We start from the raw sequence: 15,719 nt of genomic DNA on the forward strand, positions 1-15,719 counted from the left end.
CCTAAATTGCAGAACCATTTGATTATAGGCCAGTGTTCTTCCAGAGATCATTTCTCCTGGAGTCAGAAGGGCCATCAGTGCAGGCAGGTTTGCTAGTTTGCTGTTTATGCTCACTGGCAAAGCTTTCTGTAAATCACAGAGCTTATGCTGCACAGAGGAAGTTAAATTTACTATAGAAATTTCTGGTTAAAAGATGTGACTGTTGGACTTTTGCATCACAAATATTATGTAAATTATATTCATTTCTACTGAATATTTTTTTAAAAATCCACTCATTTAAGAATATTTATGGTAATATGTAACTTCTTCAAAATCAATGCACAGATGACTTCTGTACTTCCTGTTCCTCCGGTCAATATCTCATGCAGCACATGTAAAATCTCTGAAGACAGTCAGATGTCAGCCAAGTAAAACTGAGAGTAGGTACGAGATCCACACCAAACTTAAATAAGATAATTAGTCATTAATGTTCAGGCTTTAAAGTTTGCAAAGAGGATTGTCTGCTGACTTCATAAACCTCTGATTTAAACTCATAGTCTCTTTTTCCTGACGACACACACACACACACAAAAAAAAAAAAAAACAAAAAAAACCCACACCAACCTTTATATATTGTATATATTGCTTTAAAAGCAGTGACATAAATCAAGCTTGCAAAGCCTTGGTCCCGTTATTCATGGGAAACTCTTAACTTGGATGTTTTAAGTTTTACAACTTGGAAATATTTTGACAAAATTAAAAACACCTCAACACCTCTCTGGTATAAGCAATGAAAGAATGAAAAGAGAGTAACCAAGAATGAAGCTACCTACCTGCATCTGCTAGCCAGACTCCAGGTAACTGTTATTTCATCCTTCCCCATTATGAAAAGATATGTGAGCAGATGCACTAATTAGAGGTCCGACTCTTTTTTCATTACAAACACCTTCTGAAAGCCATTGCTACAATCTTGTGGAAAAAAAAACCCACAAAGGTTATTTTGACAATTACACTGCCTTCCCATCTTTTAACCCCACAGGAGGCCCTGTTCAGCTGCCCAGCTGCCTGCCCCCGTGGCACTGTGGCAGTGCTGTCAGTGCCATCACAACCTACAGCAAAACACCATTCCTCTGCTCCAGACTGGGTTTTGAAAATCAATGCTGCATTATTCTCAGGATGGGAATTCAGCACTTAACTCTCAGAACCAAGAAGGTCTGCCAGATCCCATAATATTTCTCCCCAGCAGCCTGTGAAGTGCAGATTGCCCTCTTCATCACTGAGCATATCTGATCTGTCAGGCACAGTTTAATCAAAGGCTATTCCTCTGCTCATCACATCTAATGCATGTTGTTGTGTTTGTTAGCAGCACGGCCAATAATACTCGTTTGCAAAGGAACGCAGACTCTCACTGTTACAACATGATGTATCAATCATGTACCAAAGTAATCAATACCCTTCCACAAAGCCAAAGGGCAGCTGATAATCTGAATTCTATCAAGATACCTTCAATGCTAAACAGTCTGCCGCATCTACTGGGCTTATATTTCACACAGGGCACTTTGTGAGGAGCTGCAGTTTTAAAGAAATTGAAATTTACATGTCCTGAGATTGCATGAACATAATATTGTCCTATTTCAACCAACTGCTTCTTTCTTTGAAAAAAGTTTCTATTCCCCCCCTACTTAATTCCTCATAACTTTTTGGGCACCATCTATTCAAATGAAAAGGTGAAATTTGTCTGTCTGTGGTAAAAGAGAAGTACGATGTATGTGGTTAGACAATCTGCTCCTTAAAACACACACTTTCTGCACTAAGAAAGAACCAATGAGAGATATTTCAGGCATTTTTTAAACAGCTTTTTACAATGCTCTCATAATGCAAACCTTTTTGTCAAAGAGCCCAAAGACCAATTCCTATGCCAGTATGGTTAGAAATAAGCATTATTGCAGTGGAATAAGCAGAATTCACTATTAAATTTACCAAGGGAATATCCATAAATAAAATAATATTAATTTAGATGAGGAATCAATAGACAGCAAAACCACTAACATCGCAATGGCCACGCAATTCAGGTGAACCAAAGAATTGTCTGAAGGGAAAATGATTAAACAAATGACTCCTGTCACACCAAAGGTAATAAGCAGTAATTGCACAGCAGATTTTATATAAATCTCTGCAATAAATCCCGTGGCGTTTTGCAGTTCAAGAGCAGCCCGGATAGTCCAGCATGAAGTTTGAGAATCAATACAATAATAATCCACTGAAGTATAAGCAACCATAGAAAATTGTTTTATTTGAAAGCATGAAATTGGTCGGAAAGTGATGAGTCTATAATCACAATATGCAGAAGAAAGCACTCCCCTTGGGGCTGTAAGTTCACATCCATTTGGTATGTGCAAACTTTCTATACATTTATTTAAAATATACATACATATATATACAGAATAAATACTGCTCAAAACAAAGACATTTATCTGCCTTCTCTTTGTTTCTTTTTGCCTGCACCTCAAATTTCCATTTTAAACTATGGAACAAAGCAAAGCTTAGATTAAGGTTCCCAGCTAACCTTTGCTTTGTGAGATAAAGTTCCCTGAATGAAATTAAGCCACTGCACGGTAATTCTTGGCCTTGTTCCATGGCGATGTGGAAAAGAACATTTGTCATAATTACTTATAATTGGAAAAGAACAGGAAGAGATCACTGTTAATTGCACAGCATGGCACATGTATGTTGGACACTGCAGAGCGATCACTGCTCAGCGGTGACAGTGATGGACCCAAAAGTGCTCCATCCAGCAGGGTGAGACCTGTGAGGGGTTTACAGAATGGAACAGTTCTACCTGCTGACACAGCAGGTCCATTTGAATTACCTTGTGGTTGGGTGGGTAGGTTTGGATGAGCACGGCACGTATGCTAACATGAGAATGCAGAACACCCTCTGCTGCAATTACCCTCAGCATATTCTCTTTTCGCTTTCGCGGGCCTTTTTAGCTTGCTTTTACAGGCTTGATTTAATATTCATAATCACCTTGAAAAGGCCATCTGCAATTTTAATCACTCACTGCCAATTACTTTCAGTAATAGCTGTGCCAGCCTTGCTGTCAGCGATCTGACGCCCAGGAGGACAGGGACGTTCCCCAGCAGCGACAGCACACAGCACTGCAGCCTTTCTGGGCCTTCCCTGCCCTGACCGAACTGGGCTGTGAGCACGAGGCTTTGCAGAGTGCATCCAAATACATCCAACATGAAGGAAATAAGCAAGCTTGTATTGTTATCCCTCCTTAGCGCATTAGGAACAAATGAAAATAAAAATCACTACTGCACAGAACTGCTTTTCCTTCTTCAGGCAGCAGAACTGTCTGATCCCTGCAATATATCCCCTATCCACGACAGCCGTCAGCTGCTTGTTCTTCAGCACATGAACAGCAAACACAGTTGGACAAATCTGATATCATTTCTGCACGAGCTGAGCCTTAGGGACCAGGACACTGTGCACCTTCCTGGCTGCCACATCCCTTCTGTTCTAGCACAGAAAACTCTCAGTTTGTAACAGATACACTATTTAGCTATGATCTTCTCTCAGATTACAGGTGTAATTTTGTTCCCACGTGATATAACTGCCATGATTTATCTACCATAAAAATACACAGTTTATGACTGAGGATTGTTTTTGAGGAACAGAAAAAGACTGTGTGTACAAATAGTTCAGTGGCTTTATTACCTTACCATGCAATTTGTAAGAATCAGAACTTGGATTGCTTTGATGTGTAACCACTCCAAACTGAGAAGAACAAGGACGAGCCATGCACACCCTGTGCTGGCACCTTACTGCTCTCACAGTACAACCAAGAGGGCAAGGAGTCAATGAGGATTTTGTGTATAGCAGGTGAAGCAACCAAGGTCAGAGTCAAATTTGAGTTTCTCTTCCTATCATAAATGAGAGATGAAAGTTTAATTATTCTGAATTACTTGAAAATTGATAGCAAGTTCTTACTAAGATCTCAATGAATTTCCAGTAGTAAACATTTTTGTTAAGAATTGGAGCAAAAATTGGTTAGCCAATTTCAAAGGAACGCAACAACGATAAGTTCTGATTTACACACTGACCCTCTCCTCTGCTGAACTGTACAGCAGCAGCAATCAAATATAATGCCTTACCACAACGTGCCTACACAAAGGAGATGATTTAAAGCTGTACAGGTGCCATGCAACTGTGCATGTCTTGAGTCTGAAATGCTTATTTTGCAGTTGTTTCTTTTTTTTCCTCCACTAAGACATAGATAGGAAGTCCTATCCTTGTTTAATTTTCCTGTTCTCTGATATATGAGGAGAAGAGATTAAAACTATCTTTAATATGAAAGGTTTTGAAAATGATAACCCTCGAGCTACCATATGTTTATGAAAGAATGCAATGAAAATCAGTTCCTGTAAAGATGCTGGGGGGTTCTGCCATGCAGGCCCTCAGCATGTGAATTACAATAGTTAGGATACATTGAGGCTTTTGCAGTAAGTAAGTGCAGAAGTCATTCTATTAAACATCTGTTTGGAACATACTTATCATTCCTAATCTATACTGTATATGAGACAGTTCAAACTTGCCTAACACAACGGCACTTAAAAGAACACTCAGATAGATTCTAATTACTTTTTTTTTTCATTGCAGAGAAGTTCTACTCCTATGAATAAAAAGTGACATCATGCTAATTTATCCACTTAGAAGTAAAGATGCTTCTCACTTTTTTTTTATTAACAGTAATATCTTTATATCTTTTTAGCCTCTCCTTCACAGAACAGCCAGGACAACTCCTGTCATTGCAGAACAGCACAGAGCTGTCATAGCACTTATTACACAGGTACTTTTTTCCTCAGAATGTGTTTTCCATCCGAATAGCATGCTTAGGCTAAGGTTCTCTACACCCTCTCAGTAAGGTTTATCAACTCTTAACAATAATTTAAACACCCAACAAGGTGTTTAAAACAAGAGAAAGATTTCAAGTCAGATACTTGGAACACTTCTGGAATGTAGCACAACTGAAGGGGATTCATAGGAGATCAAAAGGTAATGCTCAGAAAGGATAAATTGACTCTGAGAGTCTCAGAGTCTCAGCTATTCCTTTTAAAGCTTCAGAGTAATTATATACACTGAAACTCAAAGCCCTCTACAAATGCCTACAAATAGCTGTATTTCTTTCTCCTCTAAGTTTTTTACAAAGTGCATTTATCTTGTCCATACCTGATAGTGAAGAAATGAAGAGTCCTAGGGAAAGGATATTTTGCCAGCCCCACCATCCCACAAAGGGAACCAGCATTGGATGCTGCTTTACTTTCAGCTGTTTAATGATTTCTACTACTGTTATTTATGACATCTACTTATGTTTATTTATCGTGCCCATTTCCTAGTAGGTAATTTTAGTAGCATTGTCAGTATACATTGAACAGATTTCCAAAGATCCAAAAGCATTACTTAAGCTCACAAGGTATGGACAGGAACTAATTAGTATTTGAACAAGAGACAGCAGCAAATTAGTTCCCTTCCTGACTGCACTGAAATAGAACAAAGAAACCAGACAGAATTAGTCTTGTGGCAGAAGGCAGTTAAGTAGCAATTGGGCTATGCTATCACTTTTACCATTTTCACCCCAGAAAGATGACTCACTCGAGTGCCCAACACCATCTTTTTCTGCCAGATGAAACTAACATTGATTTCAACAGCTTCCTTTCCATCTTATCCCATGCTGGACCACCAGGACAAGCTTGACTATGAAGAAAAGCTCTGAAGAAAAATATTTTCTTTGTAAATTCTGAATTATTTTAAAGAATTGTAGGTCAATCAGTGACATTAAGGAGCACACAACTGAACTAGCAATACCTTTCTGCCCAGAAAAGTTTTCTGACATTTCTCTTATGTTGGTCTTCTAACAAATCATCACAGTTTGTTCAGGATGGCATTTTCCTGGATAGCATGTATAATTGATGTATGTCACTTTTTATAAAATGATTGCAAGGTGGATTCAATTTTCTTTTTTCCTTGTTTGTGTCCTCTAAGAATCTCTTATCTCCACATATCAATTACAGAGCAGCGACAGAGATAGGATACAAATCACTGCAATGAATGTAACAGCAAAAGTGATTAGAGATAGGGAGAGATTAATTGCATGTGTCAGATATAAATAAAGGGTTTTGAAGACAACCCAGGATTTTGAGAGAGTGTATGTATTCCCAATCTCTTACAAAAAGAATAACCAGCCTTGCAAACAGACAAGTGTGGAAGTTTGGTTAAAATAATGAGATAGATTTCAGAAACTCTATCGTATGACATTTTCTCAGGATGCCTAATGTCTGTGCATATGCCAAAGGAACATGCACTCACTGATGTGCATTTTCCCAGCTCCACAGGCAAGGGACAATTCCCTGTAATAACAAATGTTGTGTAAGTGGCATTAGCTGGAAAAGGAAGGAACTATTTCCATAAACAATGCATTTAAAGCTTTCTACAGTTGTTGAGCTACATGATGAAAAGCAAGCATCAGACATGTCAGCATATTATATGTTGATTTTGGCTGTTCACATTCTCTTCAATAGTAAGACTGAAAAAAAAAAACCTAAAAAAAAAAAAAAACAAACAAACAAAAAAGAAATTTATTCTAATGCCTTGCCATTCCAAAAAGACATCATCAGTTGATTGATATATTTAAAATATTGTAAGGACTCTGAGGAAAATCAACTAGAATCCAAGTTCTACTAGCAGAGCAGAAACAAGTCTCTTGGAAAGGGAGTTGTAGCAGATAAAAACATGCATCATGTGTGCCAATAATGTTATCAAAAATAGTCCAAAGAAAGAGGAAGGAACTGGAGACAGATCAGCCTTTATGCTATTTATCAGAAAGAGCACTGATAGAACATTTGAGCAAAGCCAAAGCAAAGTTCAAGCTGCCACAGATATTCCTCATCTGATCTTTATTATTCCTGCAGGTTAGCAATATAGGATTTTAACCATAGGTTTCCCTTTATACCACTACCATTAAAAGTGTGAAGTTTTCCTGCGAGGAGAGAAAAGGCAAAGAACTATGGAAAAGATCTGGCAGTGAAATTCGGAGTCCTAGAATGTTGTTAAAATACGATAAGCTTCTATTTCTTCCTAATGCATGCAATGTGATTCTACACTGCAATACAGTGTCCTTCTCTCAGTAGATAAATAGGGCCAACCATTGGGAACATCAGCCTTGAACACACCTCCTAGTCCTGAACAAAGCTTAACTTAAAATTTGTTCCAATGTTATAAAAAACAACAATAAACTTTTAACATTAACTCAATGTACTCCTTTTTGTTACAGATATAATACTTCAGTGTATTTGATTTAAATATATGCATCCCAAAAGCACAGCTGAATTGTATTCTATTTTCAAAATAATGAGAAACAAAAATCTCTGCTTAAAAAAAAAAATGTATGCCCCTTAGTATGAGAGCAGATCGGAGGTACTGAAGAAAAAGCATCAAGAACCATAGCATTTTTCCAGGGTATTAATGATGGCATTTGCACAGATTTTATCCTTAACATTCAATTCCAAACCCCAAACACTTCAACAGCCTCATTTAAATTAGCTTTCTGGGTAACAAAGCGAGTGCACACATTTACTCATGAAATTACATGTGACAATTGCTGGGATATCTTTCCTGGAAACTCTGCCCACAGAGAGCAAAGCCTGTGCAGAAAACAGAAGAGGAAAAAAGCGTCATTCTTACAAAGAATGCATTCAAACCAGCGGCTGGGGAGCTGATGCATGTTCTGTTAGACTTCCCCTGTATCTGATCAGAACCTCAGGCATGTGCAGTACAATTACAGCACAGAAACGCATTTGTTTCATCTCTTGTTCCTTTCCCACCCATCACCAAATTCCCCCCCCCAAAAAAAACACAAAACCAACCAACAACAACAAAACCCACAGAAAGCAATGCTACATCGAGGCATCCGTTCCACCTCAACGGTACTGACCACAGAGCCTAAGTAAAATAAATCCCCTCAGCATGAACTAAAAAGAGCTTGACAAGTTTATAGAACTTTGCCTGAATTTGACCTCAGAACAGAAATCTCTGCTCTCTGGGGGTTCCTGCCCACTCCTTGAATTCTCCCAACACCTGAAAGCTGGAACCAGCCATGAAAAATTCACGCAGCAGTGTGTTTCAAACATAGCCATGAAGGATCCTCAACATCTGCTGACTTGAGCAAACCTTGATGGTTAATATGAAAAATTATGTTTGCGAAATGCTTTCTTCCGGAGAGGAAAATGTCTGCTCAGATGCTTCTGAGAACTAATCTTAACAAACCTGACAGAAGGATGTCAAAAGTGGTATTGCATCAACTGCATCGACAGGTGAAGCAGCACTATTTTCTCTACTTCTTCTCCAACAATGTAAGGAGTATTTCACTTTTAGTGCCACTGGAAGTGACCCAAACATCTTGAGCAATCATGGGAACTTTTCTTTATAACAGTCTGAAATTGAATTCTTTCCTTCTGTAAAATTTTGTTTTGAGACATGAAATTGAAAAACAAAATAGGCCTCAACCAGAGACAAACACATTCTGTTTAGCCTCATGTCAGCGCCTACCATTGCAGAATGAAGTGTCTTTTCATAGCAACAGGGGGAGCTGGGTGGAATATGGCACCCTACTATTTCAAATTAATTGCAATGCAACCAAGCCAGAAAATTAATGTTTAGTCCCCAACTCCCTCTTTTTTTTTTTTTTTTTTTTTTCCAAAAAAAAAAAAAAAAAAAAGCATTGTCAATGCTCAAGGGAAAAATTTATCTTTGTTAAATGATAATTGGCTTTATTGTCTTTGACTCCTCAGAAATGCTGGCTGGCAAGGTTTTTAAAATATTCATCAATCTTGTTTTCTGTTTTTACAAAGCCTGCATTGAAAAAAAAAAAAAAAAAAAAAAAAGATGTCAGTGCAGAACATTCTGCATCTCCCAGTATTATGAATAGGTCTAGAGACCACCTAATTTACTAATAAATCTATTGAAGCGACATGCATCTCAATATTTCACAGCTTAATAAGAAGGTCCAGAAGCAAGGCCCCAGATTGCAGTTCCAGATGATTAGCGCTGCAAAACCATTTGAAGCAGGAGTATCGAAGCTGTCAGAGCAGCTTACACACAGCCACCCTTTGCAAACTCACCATTTAAATCATCTGCTCGGGGACACTTGCTCAAATTCTTCAGAAAATACTTGGAAAAAGCTCTAAAATAGCAGTGCACACTGTTAAAAGTTTCTACGACTGGGGCAGCGGTGCTCACATCTATAGCACTGCATTGTAGCTAATAATAGGAAAATCTCAGCAGGGCTTTTCAAACTTCTTCTAAAGTGACACCAGAGTCTTGCTGCGTCATCTTGCAATAAAATAACAAGGACACTTGCTGCGTGCGTTGCAGCGAATAGCTCAGCCAGCTCCTTGCAGAAATAAAAAGCTCCCTATTAATTCTTTTTAAACACTTCTTGAGTTATTGACTTACATACCAGAAATCCTTGCAGTTCCAAAACCAAAAAAAAAAAAAAAAAGAAAAAAGAGCATCTTCATAGAGAAGTGGCATAGACTAAAGAAAAGTGGGTTTTTTTTTTGAGGGAAAAATAGCAGGGGGAGAGTTAGGTTTGGGGCTGTTGTCATTGTTTCTTAAATTCTACACTACAACAACAACAAAAAGAAACCTTGGTGAAAAGTTTCTGAGAAGTTTATTTGATGGCCACGACTATGGCCCTCGAGGAAGTAAGAGTTTCATGATGGCCTTACTTCAATGAATATTTCCACCTGTAAGTGCCCTGCCAACGCTGGTAGGACCGGACGTGTTGTACACCTCTGACAAGCCAAAGTCTTGAGAAAGAGATCCGACCATCTGTGCTGCAATGTCTAACTACAGAAGAATGGGCAAGAAAGAAAAGTGCTTAAAGAATCAAGGACCATTTCAAGACATCAGCTAACTTACTGATGAATAGATGGAAGCAGGGAAGAACATTAAGGATTTCCCAGTCGTTTCTATTGTAAAGCAACCTGTGCTAATAAGAAAAAAAGGCTGCAATGGATCAGTGATAGGTCAACTATCACGTCTTGTTAAACTGGGAGGTTCTAGAAATAAAATTGAAATCCTCCACAGAAGAAAATATACAGAATTTTCCACAGGGAGCAAATAATGCATTGGACTTGAGAAAAAAAAAGGGTTTTGCTACTATATAATAGTATTACTGTTACTATTATTGCTACCAAAGTCTTAGCTGTCAGACTTGCCTGGCATTGTTTCCTTATTTACAAAGGTGATGAGGACATGTGGTTAAGAAAAGTCAAGATTTTCATTGGCATACAGTTCAACTGATTTTAAGAAATTTCAAATTCCGGACTAATTTCTGACATTCCATTCTACAAGATATACCCCCAGTGTGCTGGCTTCTGGATATCATTTTGATTTCACTGGATAGTTTGGTATATTTTCCAGACATTGTTCAAACTCCATTTACCTTCAGCCATATTTCAAGGCTTTGAATCTGATCTGCAGTATAAAGCCTTGTAACTCATGCTCTGCTTACTTGAGGACTATCCCTTCATCCTAGAGCCAGCCTCATGTTTGGGAACAGAGCTGGACAACTTTGCTGTCAGACTGATTCTGTTGATGTGCTTTTCATGTAGGCTGGAGTCTAATTCCTTCCTTGAAGGACATTGGCATAACAAGCTGTGCATCTCTAACAGTGTTCTCTGTGGATGACTACCCAGGGAATTATCTATAGTTTTTTCCTTCTGCCCTCAATAAAAGTGGCAATGTGCGCCGAGTCATGTCGCAAGGTTGCACTCAATTAATATATGAATGTACTCACACAGAAATTGGATATTCCACTTTACACTTGATATAATGAAACTGTTCTGTTGTTGTTTGTTTTTTTTTCACCCTTATTATTATTGATTATCTTAGACCTGTCCTAACAGAAAATGAAGTGCCATCAGTTTTAAAATCTGATAAACTTCAGACAGTTCAATGTAATGTCTTCCAGGCTCAGGCGTCTCTTTAAGAATCTGCTTCCAACTACTTGCTGAAATTATTTACTACTTTTCTAAAATATACCATCTTTCTGCAAGTGTTGCCCATATGCTCACCCAGGACCATAGTTTTGCCCAACTGTTTTGTTAATAGACAGAAATAGTTCATTCACTTCTATCTTTCTTTTCTTCCTTCCAAAGTTCATGATGACCATGTCAATCTAATTTTCTTTACAAACACCACAATGTAAGAAAGGCCAAAGCCTTTCTTTAACTCACACAGCATTAAACATACAGCTTCAATGTATTAAATTCACTTCTCAGGTTTTAAATTGTCCTCTTTGGCTAAGATTCATTCTAACAAGTAAATCCATATTTGACATTCCATCTTGCCCCTTTCCTATTGTTCACATCCCAGATAGATTTAGCATTCATAGTATCCAGTCTGCAAGCATTTTGAAGTGTTTTCTTTTCCACATGCTGGTACTACCTTCTGCTTTGCATAGAACTTGTTACGCAAGCGTGATCACAGACTAATCCTAGCATTAATTAAGATATGAAATTAAAGTGGAAGTACATTATTGGTCACATAATAAAAACAATACAAATTTGCTTTAAAAATGAAATTACTGAAGTGTTTGCAAACCTCTTTATACTGTCAGAAATAATAATGTTTACCATCTACATGCCGTGGCACAGATAGAATTCACACAAGTGGATTTGCAGTATTATTTCCAGTTTGGGAGAATGTGCAAAACCCATGAGAAGTTCATTTACTGTATAAACATATCTGGAAGAAAACATGGGATTGTTTCTCCTGCTCTCTGTTACACCATGTAAATTCTGCCCTCAGTGACTCTGTGCACAATGCGGTGCTGGACCCACCAGCAGGGCTCCACTGCTTGCTTAAGAACAACTTTCCTTGAAATCTGATGAGGAATTTTATTAGAAAATAATATTTTTTTAGAAATTGTTTCATAGGAACGTAACATTTTTATGAGCTTCTGACAAACATAAGAATACTATGAACACCAACGTGAGAGGCTTCCTTCCCAAAAACCCAGGCTCCCAAGTTTTGTTCCTCTAAAGAAGATAGCCACTTGGGCTGTCTCAAACCTCATAATTTCCAAGATCAAAAGGCATCTTATCATGCTAATTGGTCTGGAGCTGAGAATCCTACATCCTCTACAAGAATAAATGAAAAAAGCAGCCTGTCTATAACACTGCCAGCCTCATAGATGATTTAACCAATCACCTCTTCCTTATCTCTACAATTAAATAGAGGAACATGCTCCCTACCTCACTGCCACCTTAAAAACACCTCTACTTAATACCCTCAAAAGGAAACAAATATTCCTACATTGTAAAAATATTGTTTTTACACAAACATTTACCAGATGCTTAACAATATTTTACATCTGCACAGTTCTGTTGAATGTGCATGTTCATATACGGTGTGCAGAAACCTTTCTGACCCCATTGCCCTAATGCATTTCCCTCCCCTTTGCTGTAAAGCCCACTTCTGGAATGCCTCTGTAATGGTAGGTGTTATTACAATTTGTGCAATGTAAAATAATAAGTTATAACAATGAAATGCATGTTCCCTGGGACTCCACGATAACTCCAGGTAAAAATAATGTCAGAGTCTGGGAACAGACTCATTAATAAAACTGCACTCAGAAGAGTGACTTGTTTACTTATGCACAATGGAAACCAATACGTTATCAAAGCCTGCATTAAAAAGAAATTACGATCCCAACTTCACAATAAACAGCAAGGAACACCATCACATACCTGCCTGGCACAATATAACCCCCCAGACAAAAGGCTCCAAGGCTGATTTTGCTCAGGCTCACGCTCCCTGAGGTCTCTCTGATCACCCAAGCTGTTCCAAACCAAGCAGGAGAAGAAGATCTCCTTCAAGGACTGAATCCTTTCTTAGAAAGGCTCTATTAGGGCAGAGCTTTGTGAACTCCTCCTGTAACCTCAGCACCACGGCACGTCTCCGTGTATTTGTGTACTTACTCGCTATGCTGAGATGAATAAGTGGGCTTGTCTTGTTCTCGCCATTCTTTTCATTGACAGCCTGGACATAGTAGCCTCCTGCATCCACCACTGACGTTGCAAGGATCACCAGCTGATTCTCCAGTGTTATGGCTCTGTTTGGGAAAGTAAGAGACCGTGCTGAAACCAGAAGAATGGCATTCACTGTGCAGAAACTGTACAGTATTTCAGACTTGACAGAATCACATGACACTTGTTGGCAAGATGTTAGGAGATCCAAAATAACCTCATTTCAAACACATTCACAACGCTTTAGATGTGCAATGCTTGGAGGCTTTTTCTCAGTTTAGATCACGTAAAATGTTTATGGTGACATGCAAAAAGCTACAACATCTAAAATGCAAACAGTTTAAATGCCTTTAAGAAGTTGCACATAAAATGGCAAACAAAAGCAGAGGCAGACAGCCTCACCCCGCATGGATGTGGGCTGACTGTCCCAGCACACACCAGCATGATGCTGGCGCTATTGGGAACCTCCTCAACAGGTGAAGCTATTTAAAGGCTGACACTCAGGAATGAGGTGGCAGCCAACACTGAGCTTCCCTGCCTGTCTTCCTTCTGCTTCAGCAAGGTATTTTTAACGTTAATAAGTCAAAATTATTTGGCTTTGAAAAAGTGATTTAAAGCATAGTATACTGATGTTCACATACAGGAGCTGGCATAGGATATAACAATGAGAAAAGTGTCCATACACTGTGTTTGTTGCTCCTATCTCTTCAATTTCCTAATGTGGATACAAAGAACAGTGAACTTCTATAAGGCTATTGGTAGACACCGACTGAAAAAGATCTGAAGATGTGAGGCTGTATTTTCAGCTCTGGTGGTGGTATTGAAGTCAGTCACTGCACACCAGCTGAAGATCTTGTTTGTAGCATCTTTACTGATGATGATTTTTATTATACTAAACTGTAAGAAATATCTCAGTACAATTTATTCAATGAACCTGTAATTGCTTAATTGACTTAGAAAATCAAAGGCAGTGTGATAGATTTATGGAGTGGGGATATAAAATGCAATTAATATGACATTTGATAAAGCAAATAAAGATAAAAATCCAATGAAGTGCTAATAATTGAATATTAAAAGACAATGCAATTACATTAATTCTGAAGGATGCAGCGCTAGAAGAGTTCTTTGAAAATACTGAAACACATTTCAGACTGCTTTGGGAGAAGGTGCAGCTGAAGCCTGATGTTTTAAAGCTGATCTCCAAGTGCAGGTGAGAAGCACACTGATACCACCCCTATCTGTGGGCAAAATAACATTTGTTGTGGGTGAAATGCATACACATTTCAAAGTTTACGTGAGCCTAAGTAGATTTGAAATGAAAAACATCCATGCAGAAGGACCGAGCATAACTTCTCTATTCATTTGCATAGAGAGAAATAATTAGAGGATAAAATAGTAGTAGAAGGCAATTCTTTGGGGTCTTCAGATTCCACAGAAAGATTCAAAGGTGTTAGATTCAAAACCCCAACATGAGTTGTCGATAATTAAAAATTCTGAGAAAAGCCAAAGGTTTTGGTTTCAACTCCTAAAGACAGGCAAGGGTAAGGCACAGCTGTGCAGAGGCCAAAGACTTGGAGTTCTATTTAGATTGAGAGCTGTGCTCATCAGGAAAATCAATTAGTCACGTTTTAAGGACTCATTAATGCCAATGTTTCCAAACCATCTGAAGATTCATGTCACAGCCCTTATCAGGGTTGCAACCATATTTTGCACAACAGCTGCACAGAGCGCCCTAAAATTGGCTTCACGCATTCCCCTGGGTTCACTGTTTGTTTTCATTGTCTGTTATAACTTCTACGTTATGACAGCACCACACTGATGTTCGAAGGGAAATCACATCCCGGCTGCTCAGCTCACTGGCACGTTTGAGGAAGACAACAGAGCAGATGGAGTGGACCTCTCAGAAATTCATACCCAGTACAGATTTGATGAAATACACAAATACTGTTGGTCGTTTTTTTTTTTAAAGTGATATCAAACTTAATCTAGTGTTTTCAAGACAGAACTACTAGCAAGTAAAGGAAACAGACTGATCCCTTGGGGTTCTTTACACATAAGGAAGGGAGTGTTTTAAATCATATGTTTTGATAGAAGATGCTTTAACAGCCTCCAGAGCTCAGTGGAAGCCTGTGGGGAACAGGAGCCAATACATACACAGTGATGTGCAGTGTGTTGAGCAGCTATGGGGGTGCCATGCTAGTATTTCCATGCCAGTATGCCACAACAGCACCCACAGACTACAACGGATGGATCTCAAAGTGAATGCTTCAAACCCTGCCCATGATGGACTGCTTGCCCAAATGTCATGACACCATAGGTGGGAGAGCATAGGAATGATGGAGATCAGTAATGTTATCCATTCAGTTCTAAGGATCTGAAGACGTAAATAGAAACATCCTGAGTTTTTCAAGACTTCCGTTTGCTGCAGCCAGAATTAAGCATTTAGAAATGCTCCAGGTTTTTTAATTGCAGACTTCTGAATTGCCCAGTACTTGGAAAAACTGTGGTGCAAATATCTCTGAAGTTTGATGGAAAGCTTTTGGAAATTACGTGAATATCAGGCTGAGCCTTTAGAAATAATGATCATTTTCTGAAGTGCCGTTGTTAAAGTGTTTAAGACAATATGTTTGCAGTTAAATTTTTCTT

General features: G+C 38.5%; 1 protein-coding gene across 2 annotated transcripts in view; it reads right to left on the reverse strand.

Annotated features, from left to right (window-relative positions):
• The window catches only part of SDK1 (sidekick cell adhesion molecule 1), a 363,255-nt gene that overhangs the window by 188,482 nt on the left and 159,054 nt on the right, over nucleotides 1-15,719 (reverse strand). For both annotated transcript variants that reach the window (XM_042828025.1, XM_042828024.1), the window contains exon 5: nucleotides 13,026-13,159. In XM_042828025.1, coding sequence (XP_042683959.1) covers nucleotides 13,026-13,159 — 134 coding nt within the window. The remainder of the gene's footprint in view (nucleotides 1-13,025; nucleotides 13,160-15,719) is intronic.

This window comes from Centrocercus urophasianus, unplaced genomic scaffold (assembly GCF_019232065.1).
Source record: "Centrocercus urophasianus isolate 14NV4802_14NV808 unplaced genomic scaffold, USGS_Curo_1.0 seq_29, whole genome shotgun sequence".
NCBI classification, from domain to species: domain Eukaryota; kingdom Metazoa; phylum Chordata; class Aves; order Galliformes; family Phasianidae; genus Centrocercus; species Centrocercus urophasianus.